Source organism: Diceros bicornis, chromosome 5 (genome assembly GCF_020826845.1).
Source record: "Diceros bicornis minor isolate mBicDic1 chromosome 5, mDicBic1.mat.cur, whole genome shotgun sequence".
Lineage (NCBI taxonomy): Eukaryota > Metazoa > Chordata > Mammalia > Perissodactyla > Rhinocerotidae > Diceros > Diceros bicornis.
Genome location: NC_080744.1, coordinates 51,729,866 through 51,749,239, shown reverse-complemented (window position 1 = coordinate 51,749,239; position 19,374 = coordinate 51,729,866). Strand labels below are relative to the sequence as shown.

Sequence of the window (19,374 nt, the reverse complement as noted above, 5' to 3'; positions counted from 1 at the left end):
CATAGGTGGCTCTTCTTCCCAGGATAGGATATTGTTTTTGATTTCTCTCCCAGCTGGGGGTGGGTAGTGGGGAGCAATTCCAGAGATCTCCACCTGGCTGGCCCCACTACATGGCTCTTACCCAGAAGGCCATTGATTCAACATGAGGATGTGCCAACCGCCATTTATTTCTATTCCAATTACACGTCCAGGGAGTGGGGAATGCCTGCTAGACAGGGATAGGGGCCCCACTGAGAGTTTGATTTGGGCCTGGATCCCCCTGATTCCTTGGCCCCCATGTGTCCCACGTGGAAAAGGGGCCAGGATGATGCTTTGACTGTCGAGATATTGACCTGGGGCCCGAGTCCAACACTCCATAAGATGTCTAAAATTAACCAATTTTAGAGGCATTACTGGTAACTAACCTAATGTTTTTACATGATTGAAACTACTATTAGTAGTATTATTTTTCTAGTGGTATGAAGAGAATGAGTTTATAAGAAAAAAATTATATTCATTAGAAAACATTTGATTATTTTACCTAATGTTATGTCAATAATTCATTTATCCTTTTGAATGTGTTGATTTAACATGCAATAAATAGAATACAGTAACGTTAAATGAAAGGACTTCAAAGAAACATGGCTTTTAAAATTATTTTAATGTTTCAGTGACAAGCTATGGGGCATTTTAACCTCAGTTGAACAGCGGTCAATGAAACCAATACCATATAGTCTTATATTTTTACTTTTTATAATGGAAAATATCAAACATATACACAAGTAGAGAGACTAGTTCAATGACACCCTATTTACCCAGCATTCATTTTCAACGATTATTGACTCATAACCAATTTTATTTCATCTATAACCCCACTCATTTCTCCCAGCACCATGTCCTACTAGATGATTTTGAAACAAATGCGAGACATCACAATACACTTTTAAATGCAAGGAAAATAGTTCCCAAATATCTTTTTCAAAGTAATTATGATATAAGGATAAAAATAAACAAAAGAAAACCTACCTGTTCCAATGTCTTTACTAGCACCACAAAAAATATCATCCTCTATACAATCAGGTAAGCCTTCTTCCGCCAGTTGCCCTTCAATTTTGCTAATTGTTTTTGCAAGAGAAAAGTCTGAGAAATCCTCTGGAATGGCAACATCATTGGCAGTTTGTACATCAGAGTATTTCAATTTTATACTAAAAAAAATATATGTAATTATATAATACATAATATAAAAAGGAGAAATGACACATAGATATGACTTTTATCCAAATAACAAAGCAGATAAAAATTATTATAATTTTAAATTTATGATGAAATCTACAATTGATACTTTCAAGGATTACAAGAGACTTAGTAGACTTCCACTCTTTTTGAATCACACAACCACAGAGCTAGAGAAGGCTTTCTGAGGCCAATTAGTCTAGACATTGCCTCTAAACAAGTGAACATCAAAACTAAGAGTACTGAACTTGGCCTCCTAGTCAAATTCAGCCTATGTCTTTTAATTTTACATGCTGCTGGAGAAGCACTGTAGAAATTGATATCCCTCAAGCCATAATTCTGCAAACACTGAAGAATAATACCTCTTGAGAAAGAATTACAGAGTGAACAGTTATTAGCTCAAACTCAACATTTTTTTCCACCTAAAGAAATACATTTTCCACCTAAAGAAACCAAAATCAAAGTCAACCAAAAAGTTGGATTTGATTTTTTTTTTTTTTGTGTGAGGAAGATCAGCCCTGAGCTAACATCCGTGCTAATCCTCCTCTTTTTGCTGAGGAAGACCAGCTCTGAGTTAACATCTATCGCCAATCCTCCTCCTTTTTTTTTTTTTTTTCCCCAAAGCCCCAGTAGATAGTTGCATGTCACAGTTGCACATCCTTCTAGTTGCTGTATGTGGGACGCGGCCTCAGCATGGCCGGAGAAGCAGTGCATCGGTGCACGCCTGGGATCCAAACCCGGGCCGCCAGCAGCGGAGCGCGTGCACTTAACCCCTAAGCCACAGGTCCAGCCCTGGATTTGATTTTTTAATGAGGTAAGGGAAGAAATATGAAATAGAAGTCACTTCTAAAGGCATTTAGGACTGGGCCAGGCCTAACTCATCACGTTATTGGTTCCAAAAGCCTTCCTTATAACTTTTTACTTACTTTAAAGCCTAACTTACTTTTAACTCATAAGCAAAGGCTTTGGAACTCTATTTGGAAAAACAACTTTTTCTTTAAAAAGTAAACTTGAAGTCTGAAAATAAGATAATCCTTTCCAGTTATGTATTTATGTACTTATGCATGTAGTGTATGTTCTCTTTTATCAATCTATTTTAGATTTTCTCTTCCTTATCACTTCACTCTATTTTTTCTCTCTTTTATTCAATAAACAAAAAATTTATTTAGCCAATTAAAAGGCACAAGAATTAACAAAGATTTTTCCAGAATTATAATGCAATTATCAGTTTGGGTAAGTAACAGACATATAACTTAATAACTTACTGTGAATAAGAAGCTGGGTGGTAAAACCCACTGCAGGTGTGACCCTCTTTTTCTAGGTCTCCTATCCTGGAGAGCTCTCATGTTTAAAATACTAAGAATAGTCTTGAATTCTTTCTCACCAAAAACAATAAAATGTAAAGTATAATTATACTATAGTCTTATTTAGAGCATGCCAAATCATTCTGTATCTCAATATACACAAAAATGCATGGTGCTCCATTAAATGCTCAAAAAGTATAAAACTATATAGTTTATTTGAGAGAACTAGGCAGAGAAAGACACCTAGGTTCTAGTCTCAGTTCTAAGAAAATATCTCACTAAAAATAATATTTAAAAATTTTGAAATGTGGTGATTTTGCTTAAGAGAACAATACAAAATGTTCATTAACTGGTGCAAGACATTTCTGAGTAGAAAATGTTTTAAATTATTGAATGTGAATAAGATATACATAGTGTAATTTTGTATATTTTGTGTATAAAAAGATCTGGAGAAACAGAAAGAGCTTAATAATTAGATGATACTGCGAATTATAAGACCAAAAAAAAGTAATACTTTTAAAACTGTACTATACCTCGTATTTGTTTTCCTTCCTTTATTTGCAGAGTGCAGTTTGTTTTGAACCTTGTTTACTGGATCAATGTTTTTGGTCTTTGGCTACATGAAAAGAATTTAAACTATTGATTAATTAGATTCTAATTATTTGCCAAGGAAAGTAATTTTGTAATATATAGAATTGCTAGTTTACTACATAGAAGAATTATTTTCATGGAATTAATCAAATTGTATTGTAAAGAATCCTGGAACTGTATAGCTGGAAAAGACCTAGATTTCATTAGGACCAAGAGATTCAAAGATAAGGAAAATGAGTCCCAAAGATTCAAGGATATTTAGCTAGCTATTGGAACGTTAAACTAAACGTTCTGACTCACAGAATTTAGTTCTCCTCACTGCTCATTCCCGAGACCGGCCTTCACGTATACTGTTCCCTGGGCCTAGATCCCCATGGGCAGGGAACGTGCAGATCCCAGTGTACCCAGCATCTGGAACGGTGATCTCTACACTGTAAATATTTAAATGAATGAATAAACTTTTCAAATCACTTTCTTTGTATACGAATACTTTTTTTTTCAGGTCTTCTATCTAGTAAATTTGGGCTTCAGAGAGAAAACTAAAAATCCTTAGGTTACAGACTCATTTCATTTTGGATTTTTTCCAATGTTTCTTCAAATTGTTCAGTCAAAGAATGAGACAAAAAAGGACTCAATTTATTTTATGAGCAACAATTCATGAAGGCTTCTCTTCTGAGTATCAAGGCTTATATTCTATTTCTATAAAGCCACACCCCTTCTCTGTTTTGCCTAAGAAAAGTCTAAAAATAACCTAAATTCTACAGAATGTAATTATATGCACACACTTTGATTTCATACCTTAGTTTCTGAATGGAGATGAACTGTCCCTTCAGAAGACAACAGACCTCTACAGACCAAAATAAACATTGTATGTTAATAATAGATGATACTAAGGCTGAGACACAATAAAATTCAACAGCAATTATAGTTGAAAGGGAAAATAAATATCAAGTAGACTTTGCTATAATTCTAGTATGCACATGTTAATATATTTTGAATGAGTGTCACAAACAAGAAAAGTGCTTTGGTTAAATAATTCACCTTTGAGAAGATACACTATAACGTCAACAATTACTATAACGTCAATATTGTTGTAAGAAAGTATAGCACAAATTTTAACAAATGGAAATCATATGGAGTGATTATTGGCTACACACAAGGATTATCTATTTTACAAACAGGGCTTTTTATTGTGAGCTCACTCAACGTTATCCTGTCTAATGCATTTAAGTACTTGGTCAATGTCTGTTTCCCCATTACATTGCCAACTCCATGAGGGTAGGAATCATGTGTGCCTTGTTCACTGCTCTGTGCCTAGTACTTGCCATAGTAACTGGCATATAAGCTCTTAAATTGGCACTAAATATTTGTTAAATGTATTAATAAATACATCTAAAATACAATTCATTTTTATGGACAAAGTTTTCAAAATATGTTTGTAGTTTAAAATGAAGAGTGTTTATGGGGGTCTGCAAACTACAGTCCACAGGCTGAATCCACCACATTCATTCCTTTATGCATTGTCTACAGCTGTTTTTGACTAAAATCACAAAGGTGAGTGGTTGTAACAAAGACTGCATAGCCCACAAATCCAAAAAGACTGCATAGCCCACAAATCCAAAAATATTTACTATCTGGCTCTTTACGGGAAAAGTTTGCCTACCCTCGATCAATTTTCTAGATCATTGCCCACACATATATTAATATTTCTGGAAAGCTACCAAGTTAGTATCTATTGTTGCTATGAAAAAAAAAAAAAGAAACAAAGAAATTCCATCATATCCCCTGAGAACTCCTACCCATAGTAGAGGACATAAAAACAAAATTACTTGCCATCAGATGCTACCTGTTGAACTAGTCAAATATAGGTTTTTTCAATATAAAGCATAAAGATATACTTAAATAGATATTATTAAATACAACCTCTTAAAGAACTAGAAATAGCTCTAGGGGAAAAAAAAGGCTTTCAAAATATCTTAAAATTACAGAGATTAAAGAATCATTCTCACATGAGATGAAAATGTTTCCAAATTTTAAGTGTCCTCTTTAATCACCCTCATTTTAAATAATATTTGCTGTTTCCTTACATTTTTTGCATCTTTCATATCCCCTTCCCCTGCCACATACACATACGTATCAGCCAAAAGACATTTAATGGTTATCTGTCTCCCTCAGGTTTAGCAGAGTGCTATTACTTGCTAGTGTATTTCCCTGAAAAATCAACTAAATAGTACATTTATGTGCCACTTAATGACAGGGACACATTCTGAGAAATGTGTCATTAGGTGATACTGTCATTGTGTGAACATCCCAGAGTGTACTTACAGAAACCTAGATGGTATAGCCTACTAGACACCAAGGCTATATGGTACTAATCTTATGGGACACTATTGTATATGTGGTCTGTCGTCGACTGAAACGTTGTTATGCGGTGCATGACTGTATTCTGATTATTTTTGTTAAACTACTCCATGAAAGGTTTGTGTGTAATATGATTGAAATGATTTGTGTGGTGAACCTTGCTTCCAGCAGCCTGAAGGATATGTATGCTATACTATTAGAAAACTAAATTCTGGTTTCCCTACCATATTGTTTGACAGAGTAACTGTGGATGTTGAAAACCTATTATAATATATACTGCCTGACTATAATCATTTAGGTGAATTATCATTGTTCCAAGCTGAAATGGATTGTCTCTTTACAGAGTTACCTCCCATCTTTAGCAATTCCCAACTAACAGTCAAGTGCCATGTTTCACATGGTAAAAGCCATCTGTTCAAAGAGTAACATTTTTTTTTTTAAAAAGCCACCTGATCTAGTTAGAGGCGTCATCACCACTTTGCACTTAAAAAAATTTAGTAAAAGAAAATCAACAGATTTATTTTTATGCTTGTGAAATCAGTCTCTCACTTGCTTCAACAGAAACTAGGGATTAGCTGTTACCATCATTTCAGTCTTTTAGTTTACTGGATAAAAGCTGTGCCTAATCTTATTTGTAATCCAAATTTTGGAATTTTGATAACTGTTAAACATTTTCCAGAAAATATCAGAGAGCATTACATATTATAAGGATAGTTTCATATTATATGTACACATAGATACGTATATATCAAATGATGTAAAAAAAGTATTTTTTACGAAAAATTTTTTTAAATTTCAGAAAAATATTAAAAAGCAACACACTAGGCATTAACTCCTCGGGAGCAGGACCTGGTCTATTTACTCACCATTGTACCACCAATAGCTGGCCCTGGCCCTAATGGTATTCAAAAATTATTTTTTTTAGGTTTATTGAGACATAATTTACATACAGTAAAATACACCCTTTTTAGAGGTACAGTGCTATAAATTTTAACACAACTTATATGGTCATGAAACCACCACAACAACCAAGATAGAGAATATTTCTATTGTCCCAAAAAGTTCTCTTGTGCCCCTTTGTGATTAATCCCCTTCTCTCCCCTGAGCCCCATACAACCACTGATTTGATTTCTGTCCCTACATTTTTTACCTTTTCCAAAATGTCAAATAAGTACAATCATACAGTATATACATTTTTTAGTCTGGCTTCTTTCACTTGGCATCCATGTTGTTGCCATATCAATAGTTCACTGCTTTTTATTGCCAAGTAGTATTCCACTGCGTGGATATACCATAATTTGTTTATCTATTCACCACCTGATAGATATGAGTTGTCCCTAGTTTGTGACAATTACGAATAAAACTGTTATAAACATTTGCATACAGGTTTTTGCTTGGACATACGTCTTCATTTCTAGAGAGGAATTGCTGGATTGTATGCAATAATTACTTTTGAGCCAATGAATAATGTTCCAATATTTCAAATATGAGCCAAATATACTGCCGCTTAAGTAAAACATTTCTTTTTTGTTTCTAAGCCCTCTAAGGTGTTTAAACATTATACTCTCTTACAGCTGTGCAACTCTCACAGCCTGCTTGTTCATCTTAGAAGACAGGGAGGACCCACAGCTATTTTAAGATTTAAATAGTCACAAACAGTTTTAGTCCATCACTCAGAGTTTCTTTGCTGGTATAACTCTCTCAAAAACTCATTTCTTACCTATTTGGTTCCAGTCAGTTTCATGTGCCATTAGTTCACCCACAGTTCTTTCCAAGGCTATATTTCTTTACTCTAAACACCTCTCTCTCTCTCTTCATCCTTCTGTCCATCCTCCCTTTCCATCTCCCTCCACCAATTTAAAAACGGGTTACTTTGAGGTTGTCAGGCTTCTATGGAGAGACTATACCTTTAGTCTTTGCCCCGAGCCATTTTATCCAATTGGAAAGTTTCACTAGGTGCCATTTAATATGATCCTTGCCCTGAAGAACCTTAATCCACTGGAAAGTTTTATCAACAGTTGTGAAAACCACACCTTTAGTCTGATCTCTGCCTCAAAGTTGAGCTTTAATAGGCTTCTGTTACTCAAAGATTTTTCTCAATTTTCTCTCATAATTTTGAGGTCTAAAAGCAGCTAACTCTACAAAGCAAGGGTAAACAAGACAGTGTAGTACTGGCATTAAGAATAGATATACAGATCTATGGAATAGAATTGAGAGTCCAAAAACAAAACCATGTGTCTCTGGTCAGCTGATTTTTGACAAGGGTGCCAATACCATTCAATGGGGAAAGAACAGTCTTTTCAACAAATGGTGCTGCGAAGACTGGATATCTACATGCCAAAGAATGAAGGTTGACCCTTATCTCATACCATACACAAAAATTAATTAAAATGGATCAAAGACCTAAATGTAAGAGCTAACTATAATACTCTTATAAAAAAAAAATAGGGGTAAATCTTAATGACCCTGGATTTAGCAATGGATTTCTAGATATAGCTTCAAAAGCACAGGTACAAAAGAAATAGATAAATTGGACCTCGTCAAAATCAGAAGCAGGTAACTCTTCCAATATTACAAGGCCTCCAATTCCTAGACTCTCCATCTTCCCTTTCATTTCTGCTTGCAAAACAGCCAATTCTTTCCCAAACTTGTCTCTTTCTTATAACACCACGCCAAATACAGCTAACAGCAACAGTGCTTACTACTAATATTCTGTTTTCCAACCTCTTCCCCCAGAATACCAGTTCATTAGACATCTGTTCTGCTTTCCAATTTACCAAAGGTGACAGTTTTACTAAATTCACTGCCACTACACAACAGCTTTCCTCTATCTTTCCAGCCTCCAATGTCAGTTTCCTTGCTGGCTACCACCTAACTACTAAGCTAAAGCCACACTTTTAGAGTTTTTGTACTATAGCACCCTACTCTCAATATCAATTGCTATATTAGTTAGGATAGGCTAGGATATTAACTGCAAAATCTCAGAGGCTTAACTCACTCAAAGTAGCAGTAGATGGTGGGGGGAGGGGGAGGACTTTTCTCCTTATGTTCCACATGGTCACCCAGAGACCAGGCTGGGAGGTTTCACCAACTGAATTTTCACTGATCATGGCAGAGAAAGAGTCAGCTGGAGGTTCAAACACCAACTCTTGTCTGTTTAGGCTTGGAAGAGAATAATTTGACTTCTGCTCATAGCAAGAGACTTGGAATATTCGGTGATCACCATTGCCTCTGCTATAAGATTTTATAGGTTTTTTTTGTGTGTATGAGGAAGATCAGCTCTGAGCTAACATCCGATGCCAATCCTCTTTTCTGCTGAGGAAGATTGGCCCTGGACTAACGTCCATGCCCATCTTCCTCTACTTTATATGGGACGCCGCCACAGCATGGCTTGACAAGCAGTGCGTTGGTGCGCACCCGGGATCCTAACCTGCGAACCCCAGGCCGCCGAAGCAGAGCTCACGCACTTAACCGCTGAGCCACCAGGCCGGCCCCAAGATTTTATAGTTTTATTCACACAGATCCTACACTTTTACTGTTAAATTTATTCCTAAATATTTTTTTGGTTCCCTAATTTCTTGACATATCTGAAGTTCACATGAAATTCAAGGAAAGAAAAGATCTAATATATTTTATTTTAGCTAATTTATTTATTTTTACCTAATCTTCATATGTAATTTTAAAAGAAAGGTAGAATCATATGTGAGAACAGGTTTAGAAATCTTATCAACTGTGGTTTGGATCTCAGTGAAATCACATACTATCTATATATCCTTGGACAAGCTACTGAACTTCTCAAAGCTGCAATTTCCTCATTTTAAAATGAGGACGATGATATTTATTTTGAAATAATACTTTGAGAATTAAATGAGATAAAGTAGGTAAGGGTTTACACTTGTGCCAAGATACAGAAACAACCTAAATGTCCATTGACGGATGAATGGATAAAGAAGATGTAGTGTGTGTGTGTGTGTGTGTGTGTGTGTGTGTGTGTGTGTGTGTGTGTATACAATGGAATATATTCGGCCATTAAAAAAGAACGAAATCTTGCCATTTGCGACAACATGGATGGACCTTGAGGGCATCATGCTAAGTTAAATAAGTCAGCAGAGAAAGACAAATACAATACGATCCCACTTATATGTGGAATCTGGAAAAAAACAAAAAAACAAGCTCTTAGATACAGAGAACAGATTGGTGGTTGCCAGAGGCTGGGGGTTGGGGGGGGTAGGCAAAATGGGTGAAGGGGATCAAAAGGTACAAATTTCCAGTTATAAAATAAATAAGTTAGGCAGATTTAACGTACAGCATGGCAACTATTGTTAATAATACTGTATTGCATACTTGAAAGTTGCTAAGAGAGTAAATCTTAAAAGTTCTCATCACAAGAAAAAAAATTCTGTTAACTATGCATGGTGACGGACATTAAGTAGACTTTTGTAGTGATCATTTCTCAATATATACAAATATCAAATCATTATGCTGTGTACCTGAAACTAAACTATTGTACATCAATTATAACTCAATAAAAAAAAGAAAAATATCTTAAAGCATTTACCCAATTAAAAACAAAGGTGTTTGAGAATTTAAGTCACTTACCTTAAACTGTAATCATCTTCCTCTTCATATGATTTAATTTGTGTTGAAATAGGCCTAGATCGTGCTTCTTGCCGATCTCTCTAGTTAAATGAGTAAAGACAAGCCATATAAGAAAAAACCCACAAAACTAGGGTATACACAAGTGCCTTTCAGATCATTAATCATTTCAGAGTTGTCCACAGTTTCTATGAAATCAAGGCACAGAATTCTAAATGCTATGGTATAAAAATAAGGTCTGTAACAATGTAGTTTCACTTTTCATTCATTCTGGGTTAAGAAAGTCAATTCTAAGGGAAAAATGTGAGAGTGCCAATGCCTTTATACGATCTTACCCAACTTTTGCTTCCCCACTACATTAGTCTTCCATCTTGTGTAACATGCAAAGGAAATTAAACTCAGAAGAAACAAAAACATAAATCCGTTTAGCAGGTAGAAAGACTTGTCTCAAATCAGGCAATGCTTAAGAAGACCTGGAAGATGCTAAAAATGAAGCACTAAGAGTAAAACCTTTTGGCAAAGATATATCAAGAAACGGAAGCGAGTGAACAAAAATTCAATGTGACAAAAGTTCTATCTATTACTTCTGTGGGGGCAGAAATGCCCTTTCCTCTTTCCCAGCCCTTCCCAGTTTCCTACTCTATTATTTTTTGAAAAAGAAAAAAAAGTTCCTTCTTAGAGGACTCTCTGAGCAGAATACGTAATAAATCCCTCATTCCACTATAACATTGGGTTTCTTTGTTCAAGTATTTTCCTGCTCTTCAGACACTGGCAAAAACTAAAAGATGTAATAAAAATATTTATTTTTAATAAACTATTTAATTACAAATGCACTTTGCAAGACTGTAACCATTATTATTTAAATATATTACCTAAAATATTATATATATTTATTCCTAAATAATGATGGATCTGTATAAGGCATTAAAATAAAATATTGCCTATTCTTCCCTGCCCCCATCAACTCCAAAGGTGGGGGGGTTAAAAGAAAGAATTTGTTTAAATTAGAATAAGAACTGAAGAAAGTTTTGAAAGCAGCCACTTTATTCCTCTAAGGAATGCCACTATATCGTATCAATTAATGATGAGAATGTTGACACTAAGGAGGGATGTTTAAAGTAGGAATAACCAGTTTGGTACCTAGAATGGGGCAATATACACTTAAATTGCCTAGTGGTATAACCTCACTACAATTTTCCTGACTATAAATCTGATTATGGTGTAGCCCTAAGAATTTGAGTTACACCCAGCTGCAGAGTTTAAGAGACAAATTACCATCTCAATATTAGTGATGATTGTTATCCTTTATTTAACTTTTGTCCACAGACTATTTTATATCTATCTTTACTGAATTACCGGTGTTAATTCTATATAGCTACTCTCAAATATTAATCTTATAATGGGGCAGATTATTAATTATTAATGTTCTTATTAATTAGATGATAGGAACATCTAAATGGAAAACACTTCTTCAGTGGCTTTCAGAAAATGTGTGCTTATCAAAAACATACACATGCATACATGCATACCTATACATATATTCATGTTCGATTTGTGATAATTCATTGAGCTGAAAATTTATGCTTTGGGTACTTTTTTGTATGTATGTTATACACCAAATTAAAAAGTTAAAAAACTAGCACTTACATGGAATTACTAATTATTGTACATTTACTTACTATTACTTCCTCAGCTTGTCGAACCAGATCAGCTGTTTTTGCCTCCAATTCTGCATTTAAACGCCTAAAAGCAAAAATAATTTAATAATTGGGATATACTGAAGATTCTAAAAAAAAAAAAAGTAATTAAATTTTAGTAACTACACTTTAGCTAACCAACAAACGCCAAAACATACACGACATTTTTATTCTAAAATTAACATAACTATTAGAACACATCTCCATCTCCCCATGATTCCTCCTTCTTCGTGCTAGAAATTCAAACAGTGAATTCCTGGCCTCCCTCTGGCCCTCACTTCAGGTGAAATGACTTATTTAGGAAGAATAAACTGGTAGGTTCAACTCAGTTCCATTCTCCATCTTCTTGCAACCAGCTCCAACTGGGGACAGCAGTGGGGCAGGGTGGGAGAGAGGCCTGCATTGGGCTGGGGTGTTGCTGTGACTAGGGAGGTAAATCTGGGGTTTAGTGAGCAGATCTAACGTGGCTCACACCTCAGCTACATATTTCAACACCAGCTTCATCAAAAATAAAGGTAATTATTTTGACCTCCACATGCCACTCCTTTTATTTTTTAATTTCTCAAACTATTTGGAATCTAGCAAGGAATATGAACACTGTTGGCCCCATTAAGACTGCAAGAATGGCAATACCATTGAAGGAAACTGTTTTCAAAGGAAAAATTGCTCATGATCCTACCACCATCATCCAATCATTTTTAATACACTCTTCTAATATACCTTTCATCTGTAGTGTATACACAATTTTGTACTACATTTTCCCATAACAATATAGAAGGAATGTGTTTATCTCTACATAATCTTTATAATTAGTGTGTTAAAAAATATTCTAATGAGTTGAAGTTAACATAATGTACTAAACTGTTCCTATTGTTGGTTCAAGTCCCTTTTTCACTTTTAAAGGTTAACACTATAATAAACATCTTCAAAAGCAGATAACTTTTTAATTCTATTCATAGGCCACATTTCTAGGCCATCTAGGCTCTTTTGAAGTGATATGAAGGAAATATGTTGAGCAATTTTAAAAACGGGATATCTCGTTTGTTTTAGATATGTGATTCAGAAGTAACACAAACCACTGATGACCCCAACTCCCAGAGGAAAAAAAAAAGCAGTACCATATTTCCTCTCAAAACAGTCTGATGTTTTAAGAAATATTTTTATATCTTAGGATGAGTTAATCAAAAGAAAAATATCTAATAAAGACTTAAAAGCTGCATTTAAGATGCCATTACCTGATTTTTCACATTTCCCTAACCAGAACCATTAGAAGCTTCTGGTCAATACAATAGACCAAGATGACTCAGAAGGCTATTCTTCTGCTCCAAACCCATGGAAATGATGGATAAAATGTAGTGAAGGAAATACTGCTAAGCTCAAACTCAGGCAAGGGAAATACCCTGGCACTAAAAATAAAGCAGCAACTCAAAGTGAGAGTAGTAAACAGGAACAGAAGCCAAAACAGCTTAACAGCTAGAAACTGATGTACATGTGGGAGTCAGAGAGGTTAACATCCACTGAAGACAGACTGTACAACCAAGACAGATTTATATCTACCTACTAGAAGTTGCAGAAGGAAATCCCAAAGAAGGAGGGAATGTCAATATTTGAAGAGATAATGCTGAGAATTTCCCAGAAATGAAGAAAGGTACAGATCTTAAGCAGAATTAAGAAAACAAATCCACACCTGTACACATCATAGTGAAACTGCAGAAATTCAAAGAAAAAGAGAATATTCTTTAAATTACCAAAGCAAACATTTAAAAAGACCAGAGAAATAGTCTACCAGCATGATTATCTAAAAAGCTCACAGTAGATGGCTCATCAACATCTCTAGATTCCAATGGGCAGTGAAATGATATGTTTAATGGACTGTGGAGGGAAAAAAACTGGCCATCTAGAGTTCTATGTTCAGCTAAACTGTCTTTGAAGAAGAAGCGCAAAGTAACAAAATTTTCAGAAAAGACTGGAGAATTTAAGACTCAGATTTTCACAGAGAGAAGTAACAAAGGCTCTACACTTCAAGAAGGAGTAAATTGAACCTGGAAAAAAAGAATCATGATGAGCAAAGAAATTAGAAAACATCATGATAAATCTAAATTAGTACAGACTATAAAAATAACAAGTAGGGGTATTCAAAACAAAGAGGAACTTAACAGACAGGGGGAAACCAAGTTAAAGTATTCTAAGGTCTTTCCAAACCAGTAAAAGAAAAATAAAGACATAATGAAAACTCATTCAATCCAACAGAAGACAGAAAAGAACCAAACAAAGAAAAGGCAGAGTAAATAGAAAACACAAAAAATAAGACGGCCAAAATAACTTCAAATTCATAAACAAAATAATATAAATAAATTCACTTATTAGAAGGCAGAAATTATCAGACAGGAACACACTGTCTGATAAAAGGAACACTCCTTAAGCTAAATGACATAAAAAGTTTGAAAATAAAGGAATTAAAAAAGATGTAACAGATTCTATGTAATAATGAAAGAAATAATTCATCTAGAGTATTTAAATAAATCAAACAATATAGCCCCCAAACAAAAATGGACACAATTATAAGGAGAATTCTTTTAAATTATAATTATAGTTGATTTTAGTATACCTCTACAGAAACCAATACAGCTAACATCATGGACAGCAAAATTAATTAGCTGGATCTAACAGATTAGTCAACAAATAGTAAATATACTTTCTATCAAAGAACACACAGAATATTTACAAAAATTGAACATGTACCTGGTCACAGCTAAGTTTCAATACATTTTCGAAAATCAATATTATATACATTCTCTGACCATAGTGCAATTAAAAATAAATTCAAAAATAAAAATAAAACAAACAAGCAAACAAACATATGCTTGGGAACTAAAAAACACATTCCTAAATAATCACTATGAAAATCATAAAATATTTAAAACTAAATAACCACAAAAGAAATACATATCAAAACAAGTCCTTACAGATAAGCTATAGTTGGAGAAATATTTATAGAAATTAAATGTATTTATTAAAAAATAAGAAAAACCAAAAAAGGAAAAAATAAATCTACTACAATTAGAAGAGATAGAAATAATAAAGATAAGACTAATTAAATTTAAAAGAAACATAGATTAGCAATAAAATCAAAAGCTAATTCTCTGAAAAGACCAATAAAATATATAAACCTCCCAGAAAGACTGATAGAAAAAAAGACAGAAGATAAAAATAAACAGTATTGGAAAGTCCCCAAAGGTGTGTATAAGGTTACAGATACAGTAAAGCTTTAAAACACAGACCATAGGGGCCGGCCCCATGGCCTAGTGGTTAAGTTTGACATGTCACGCTTCGGCAGCCTGGGTTCACGGGTTCAGATCCCCAGGGGTGGACCTACACCACTCACCAGCCACACTGCGGCGGTGACCCACAAACAAAGTAGAGGAAGACTGGCACAGATGTTAGCTTAGGGCTAATCTTCCCCAGGCAAAAACAAGGAAGATTGGCAACAGATGTTAGTTCAGGGCTAAGCTTTCTCAGCAAAAAAAAAAAAAAAAAAATAGAGCATAATTAGAATAAATTTATGCTACAACATTTTTAAATATACCTGAAGTGGACACTTTTCTAGGAAACTATCAAATAACTAAAATTTATTCTGGAAGCAATAATCATTAAAGAAACTGAATTGATAGGCAAAAAAAAACCCACACCAGATTCAGTTTCACAATCAGGGCAGAGGATCTCTGATTATAAAAAGCTTCCAAGAACAGAATAAAACAAAAAAGGAATACTATTCAGCTTATTTCATGTGGCTAGCATAATACTGATATCAAAATCAGAAAGGAAAAGAACTAGAAAAAAAGTGTAAGACCAATTTCACTTTTGTTCACAGATGCAAAAAAAACTTAGATAAAATTAAAGCAATCAAATCTAGCAGTTTTTAAAGGAAAACAAGAAATCTGCCTTTGTAGTTCAGTATGTTAAAACATTAAACAGGGAGGTGAAAAAAATCATTTCGTCACCTAAATTAATCTGGGGAAAAAAGTTTTGATAAGATTTAACATTCATTCAAAACAGAAATTAAGGGAAACAGTGTCCTTAAGCCTGAGAAAAGAAATCTACCAAAACTCTACAACAAACCTCAAATGTAGAGATAAATTATTAAAAGTGGGCTCCATAAAATCATAAGATAAGGATGCTCACCATCACTTCTTCTATTCCGTATTGCACTGGAGATTCTATCCAGATTAAGAAAAAAAGAACATGCATGAGAAACTGTAAAGAGACAAAACTATCATAATTTGCATATGAAATAACTGTCTTTATCAAAAATCTAAGGGACTCTACAGAATGAATAGGAGGGTTCAGCAGAGCTGATGATCTATATCTACATAAATATAGGTGTAGGATCAACATACAAAAATCAAGAATATTCCCACACGTCTAACCAATTAGAAATTGTAGTAGAAAAAAAGCTATTCATTATAGCAACAAAAACTATAAGGTACCTTGTAAAAAATTACATATGCAAGATTTTTATGTAGTAATATGATAAAATATTAATAAAGTACACCAAAAACACCTCTGTGTAAAAAGAGATGTACCATGTTTGTGGAAGGGAAGATTCAATCGCATAAAGATGTCAGTTCTCTGCAAATTAATCTATCAAGCCAATGTAATTGGCATTTATGGACAGGGGGTTGGCGGAGGAAGGCTTGCCCTACAAGTTATTCAGACCAATTAAAACAGACATCATATAATCTAATTGCTTAGCTCTCTGGTTTATGATGTTGGCATGAAGCTTGGCAAATCTATTGGCTTGAGTGATCAGCATATTCCTTAGTCTATCCTCTTGGATAGTGATTATTTCCTCCAACTATTTGACAGGAGCTGATTGCAGACAATTCTGGATTAGGATTCCTGGGAAGTGCTGTCTTCTGCTGACTGAAAAGATATCCCAATATGCTTAGCACCAAGACAAGATGTGATAAAATAATCTGTTATGAACTCATATTCTTGCCCATAAGAATAGCCAGACATTTCAGGGGACCGGCCCAGTGGCGTAGTGGTTAAATTCACGAGCTCTGCTTCAGCAGCCCAGGGTTAGCAGGTTCAGATGCCGGGCGAGAACCTACACACCGCTTATCAAGCCATGCTGTGGCAGGCATCCCACATATAAAGTAGAGGAAGATGGGCAGGGACGTTAGCCCAGGGCCAATCTTCCTCAGAAAAAGAGGAGGACTGGCAATGGACGTTAGCTCACGGCTGATCTTCCTCAACAAAAAAAAAAAAAAAGAAAGAAAGAATAGCTAGACATTTCACTCTTCTGTATGGTGCATAAGTGATCTACAACCTTCAGGCAGAGATCGGGAGCCACTTTGTTCAAATGCCTCATATTTGCACACCTCAGAGTAAAGATAACAGAACAAGTGACAACTGGGCACCTTTACCACAAAATAACTTTTGCTAAAATAGAATAGCTCCTATAGATGTCTGACTTTTAGCAGGACCATATCCCTAACAACATTCCACAGCCAGGTGCAAAATACACCCTTAAATAACCAAACAAATTAATTTAATCACTGCAGCTATTTAGTGCTATCTGGTGTATGATAATGAAAATAACTGTTTTGGGTTGAGCACAGCTGATTCAGAACTGTATATGGACAACAGATCCATTGCTTAAGTACACTCTTGAACTGGAATAATAGGCTCATTTGGCTCATTTCATCAAATAGAGGAGGGTGATTTTGTTCTTACACGCTATGGCAAGTTGCACGTGTCCAGTTCATCTAAAGACACTATACTTCAGTTTTAATTTTAAATATGCTTTAATTTTAAGTACAGATCATATGGTAATACCATGTTTAACCATTTTAGGAATTGCCAGGATGTTTCCCAAATTTTTAATTAAATTAATTACTTTAAAAAGAAAGTGAACTGTTAAAATATAATTTTTTGTAAGGGTATATACGATGGCAAATAAAAGACATGGTCTCTGACCTTGTGGAACTTACAGTCCAGTGGAGGAAACAGACAAAAAATAAACCAGCAAATTTATTGTAACAAGCTATGCTAATTGCAAAGAAAAATTAACAAGACAATTAAAAAAGAAGAACAAGGGAGCCTACTTAGTGTAGTCAAGGAAGGCCAATCCGACCATTACAGCTAGGAGGTATGTGACTGCCCTCAAGGAAAGAGAAAGAAAAAACTTGAGGAACTAAGAGGCCAGTGAGGCTGGAGAGTGGTAAGCAAAAAGGAGAAAGCACAAGATCAAACAAGAGGCAAGAGCCGGATCTCACAGTGCTTTTGAAGTGCAACAGGAAACCACTGCAAAGTTTTAGGCAAGGGAGTGACATGATCAAATTAAAAGATTACTCTGGCATCTATGTGAAAACCGGGCGATGAAGAGAGGAATGATCCAAGAATGAAAGCACGTATCGTCAGCATAGTTGTAATTACACTGAGAGCAGACAAGGAAAGGAAATCCTCCCCCCAACTTCACCAAACGTGGATGAGAACGGTAATTCCAATCGCCCTGAGAAACACGCTTTCCATTTAGAAACCAAGCCTAAAAGAAATTTACATACGTAAACTCTATGAACCTGAAATTAAGTGGAATTCCTTAAACTAGAAACTGAACTATTCGCGGCAATTCCTGCTATCTAAACCACTTCTGGCAGTATCACCTTGCCACCTTTGTTTCTTGGGTCAAATTTTCGCCCACTTCAAATACCTTCTAGGACGCAGGCGAGCTCAACTCAAAGAGAAAAGATGAAGAAGGGCAAGCAAATGGGACGATGAGAAGACAATGCTGGGCAGTGAGTGGTCCCCAAATCCAATCAGTCACCAGGAAAAGTACTTGTAAGCAGCCTCATTTAGTGAAAGACAGAAGGAAAGCTGAACCGCCCAATTTCTTACTTATATTCTTCCTCCTTGGCGAGGAGGTCCCGTCGAGGTGTAGCAGGCTGCTGAACGCGTGGCGGGAGCAGAGTCCCTGAAACGCTCCGTCTCTAGAAAAGAGACAGACTTTCAGACCCGAATTTAAATGAGGTTGGGCATCCTCTAGCCCGCCGGCTACCCGTGAGTCTGGAGTTGAACTAACCCTGAGGCGAAGATCTCGCCCCGCCATCTTTCGCGACCGCGACGCCGTTACCGAGGCAACGACGCATCTTCCCGCGAGAATTACCACATCCCGACAGCCTCCCTCCAGGGCGCTGGCTCCCTCCACTCTTACGCTTCTGGGGCAGAGAACAGAGAGCCGGGCGAGACTAGGGCGGGGCCTGGTCGCTGGCGAGTGCGTGCAGTCGCCGCTGCGCCCCTCAGGTGTAAGCGCTAATACGGCTCTGCGCTGCTGCGGGGCCCCAAGAAGCCAAAGGAGCGCGTAGACTTATAAATTCTTCAGTTGGCGTTGGAGGGGTTTCAACCTAGGAAGGCAGCTCCATTTGTAATACTCACTAGGAAGCAAGCTAGTAAAGTCCCTACTCTATTGTGCTTTTCCAGACTTAGCAGCCAATCCGACCTCTACCAATGTTTTTAAAAATGAACTCTTCAGTGCAATTCTAAGTTCTCTTTTCTCAGATTTATTTATGGCATGGTTAAGAGGTCAGACTCTCAAGTCAGTGGGCCTAAAT

General features: G+C 35.7%; 1 protein-coding gene across 1 annotated transcript in view; it reads right to left on the bottom strand.

The window, feature by feature from the left end:
- Window positions 1–18,891, bottom strand: part of TEX9 (testis expressed 9) — a 52,407-nt gene extending 33,516 nt beyond the window's left edge. The window contains exons 1-7 of the mRNA XM_058541649.1: window positions 18,846–18,891; window positions 18,662–18,753; window positions 11,744–11,807; window positions 10,068–10,147; window positions 3,906–3,954; window positions 3,050–3,132; window positions 1,006–1,184 (exon numbers count right to left, since the gene is read on the bottom strand). Coding sequence (XP_058397632.1) covers window positions 1,006–1,184; window positions 3,050–3,132; window positions 3,906–3,954; window positions 10,068–10,147; window positions 11,744–11,807; window positions 18,662–18,753; window positions 18,846–18,872 — 574 coding nt within the window. The 5' untranslated portion in view covers window positions 18,873–18,891. The remainder of the gene's footprint in view (window positions 1–1,005; window positions 1,185–3,049; window positions 3,133–3,905; window positions 3,955–10,067; window positions 10,148–11,743; window positions 11,808–18,661; window positions 18,754–18,845) is intronic.
- Between the last annotated feature and the right edge of the window lie 483 nt (window positions 18,892–19,374).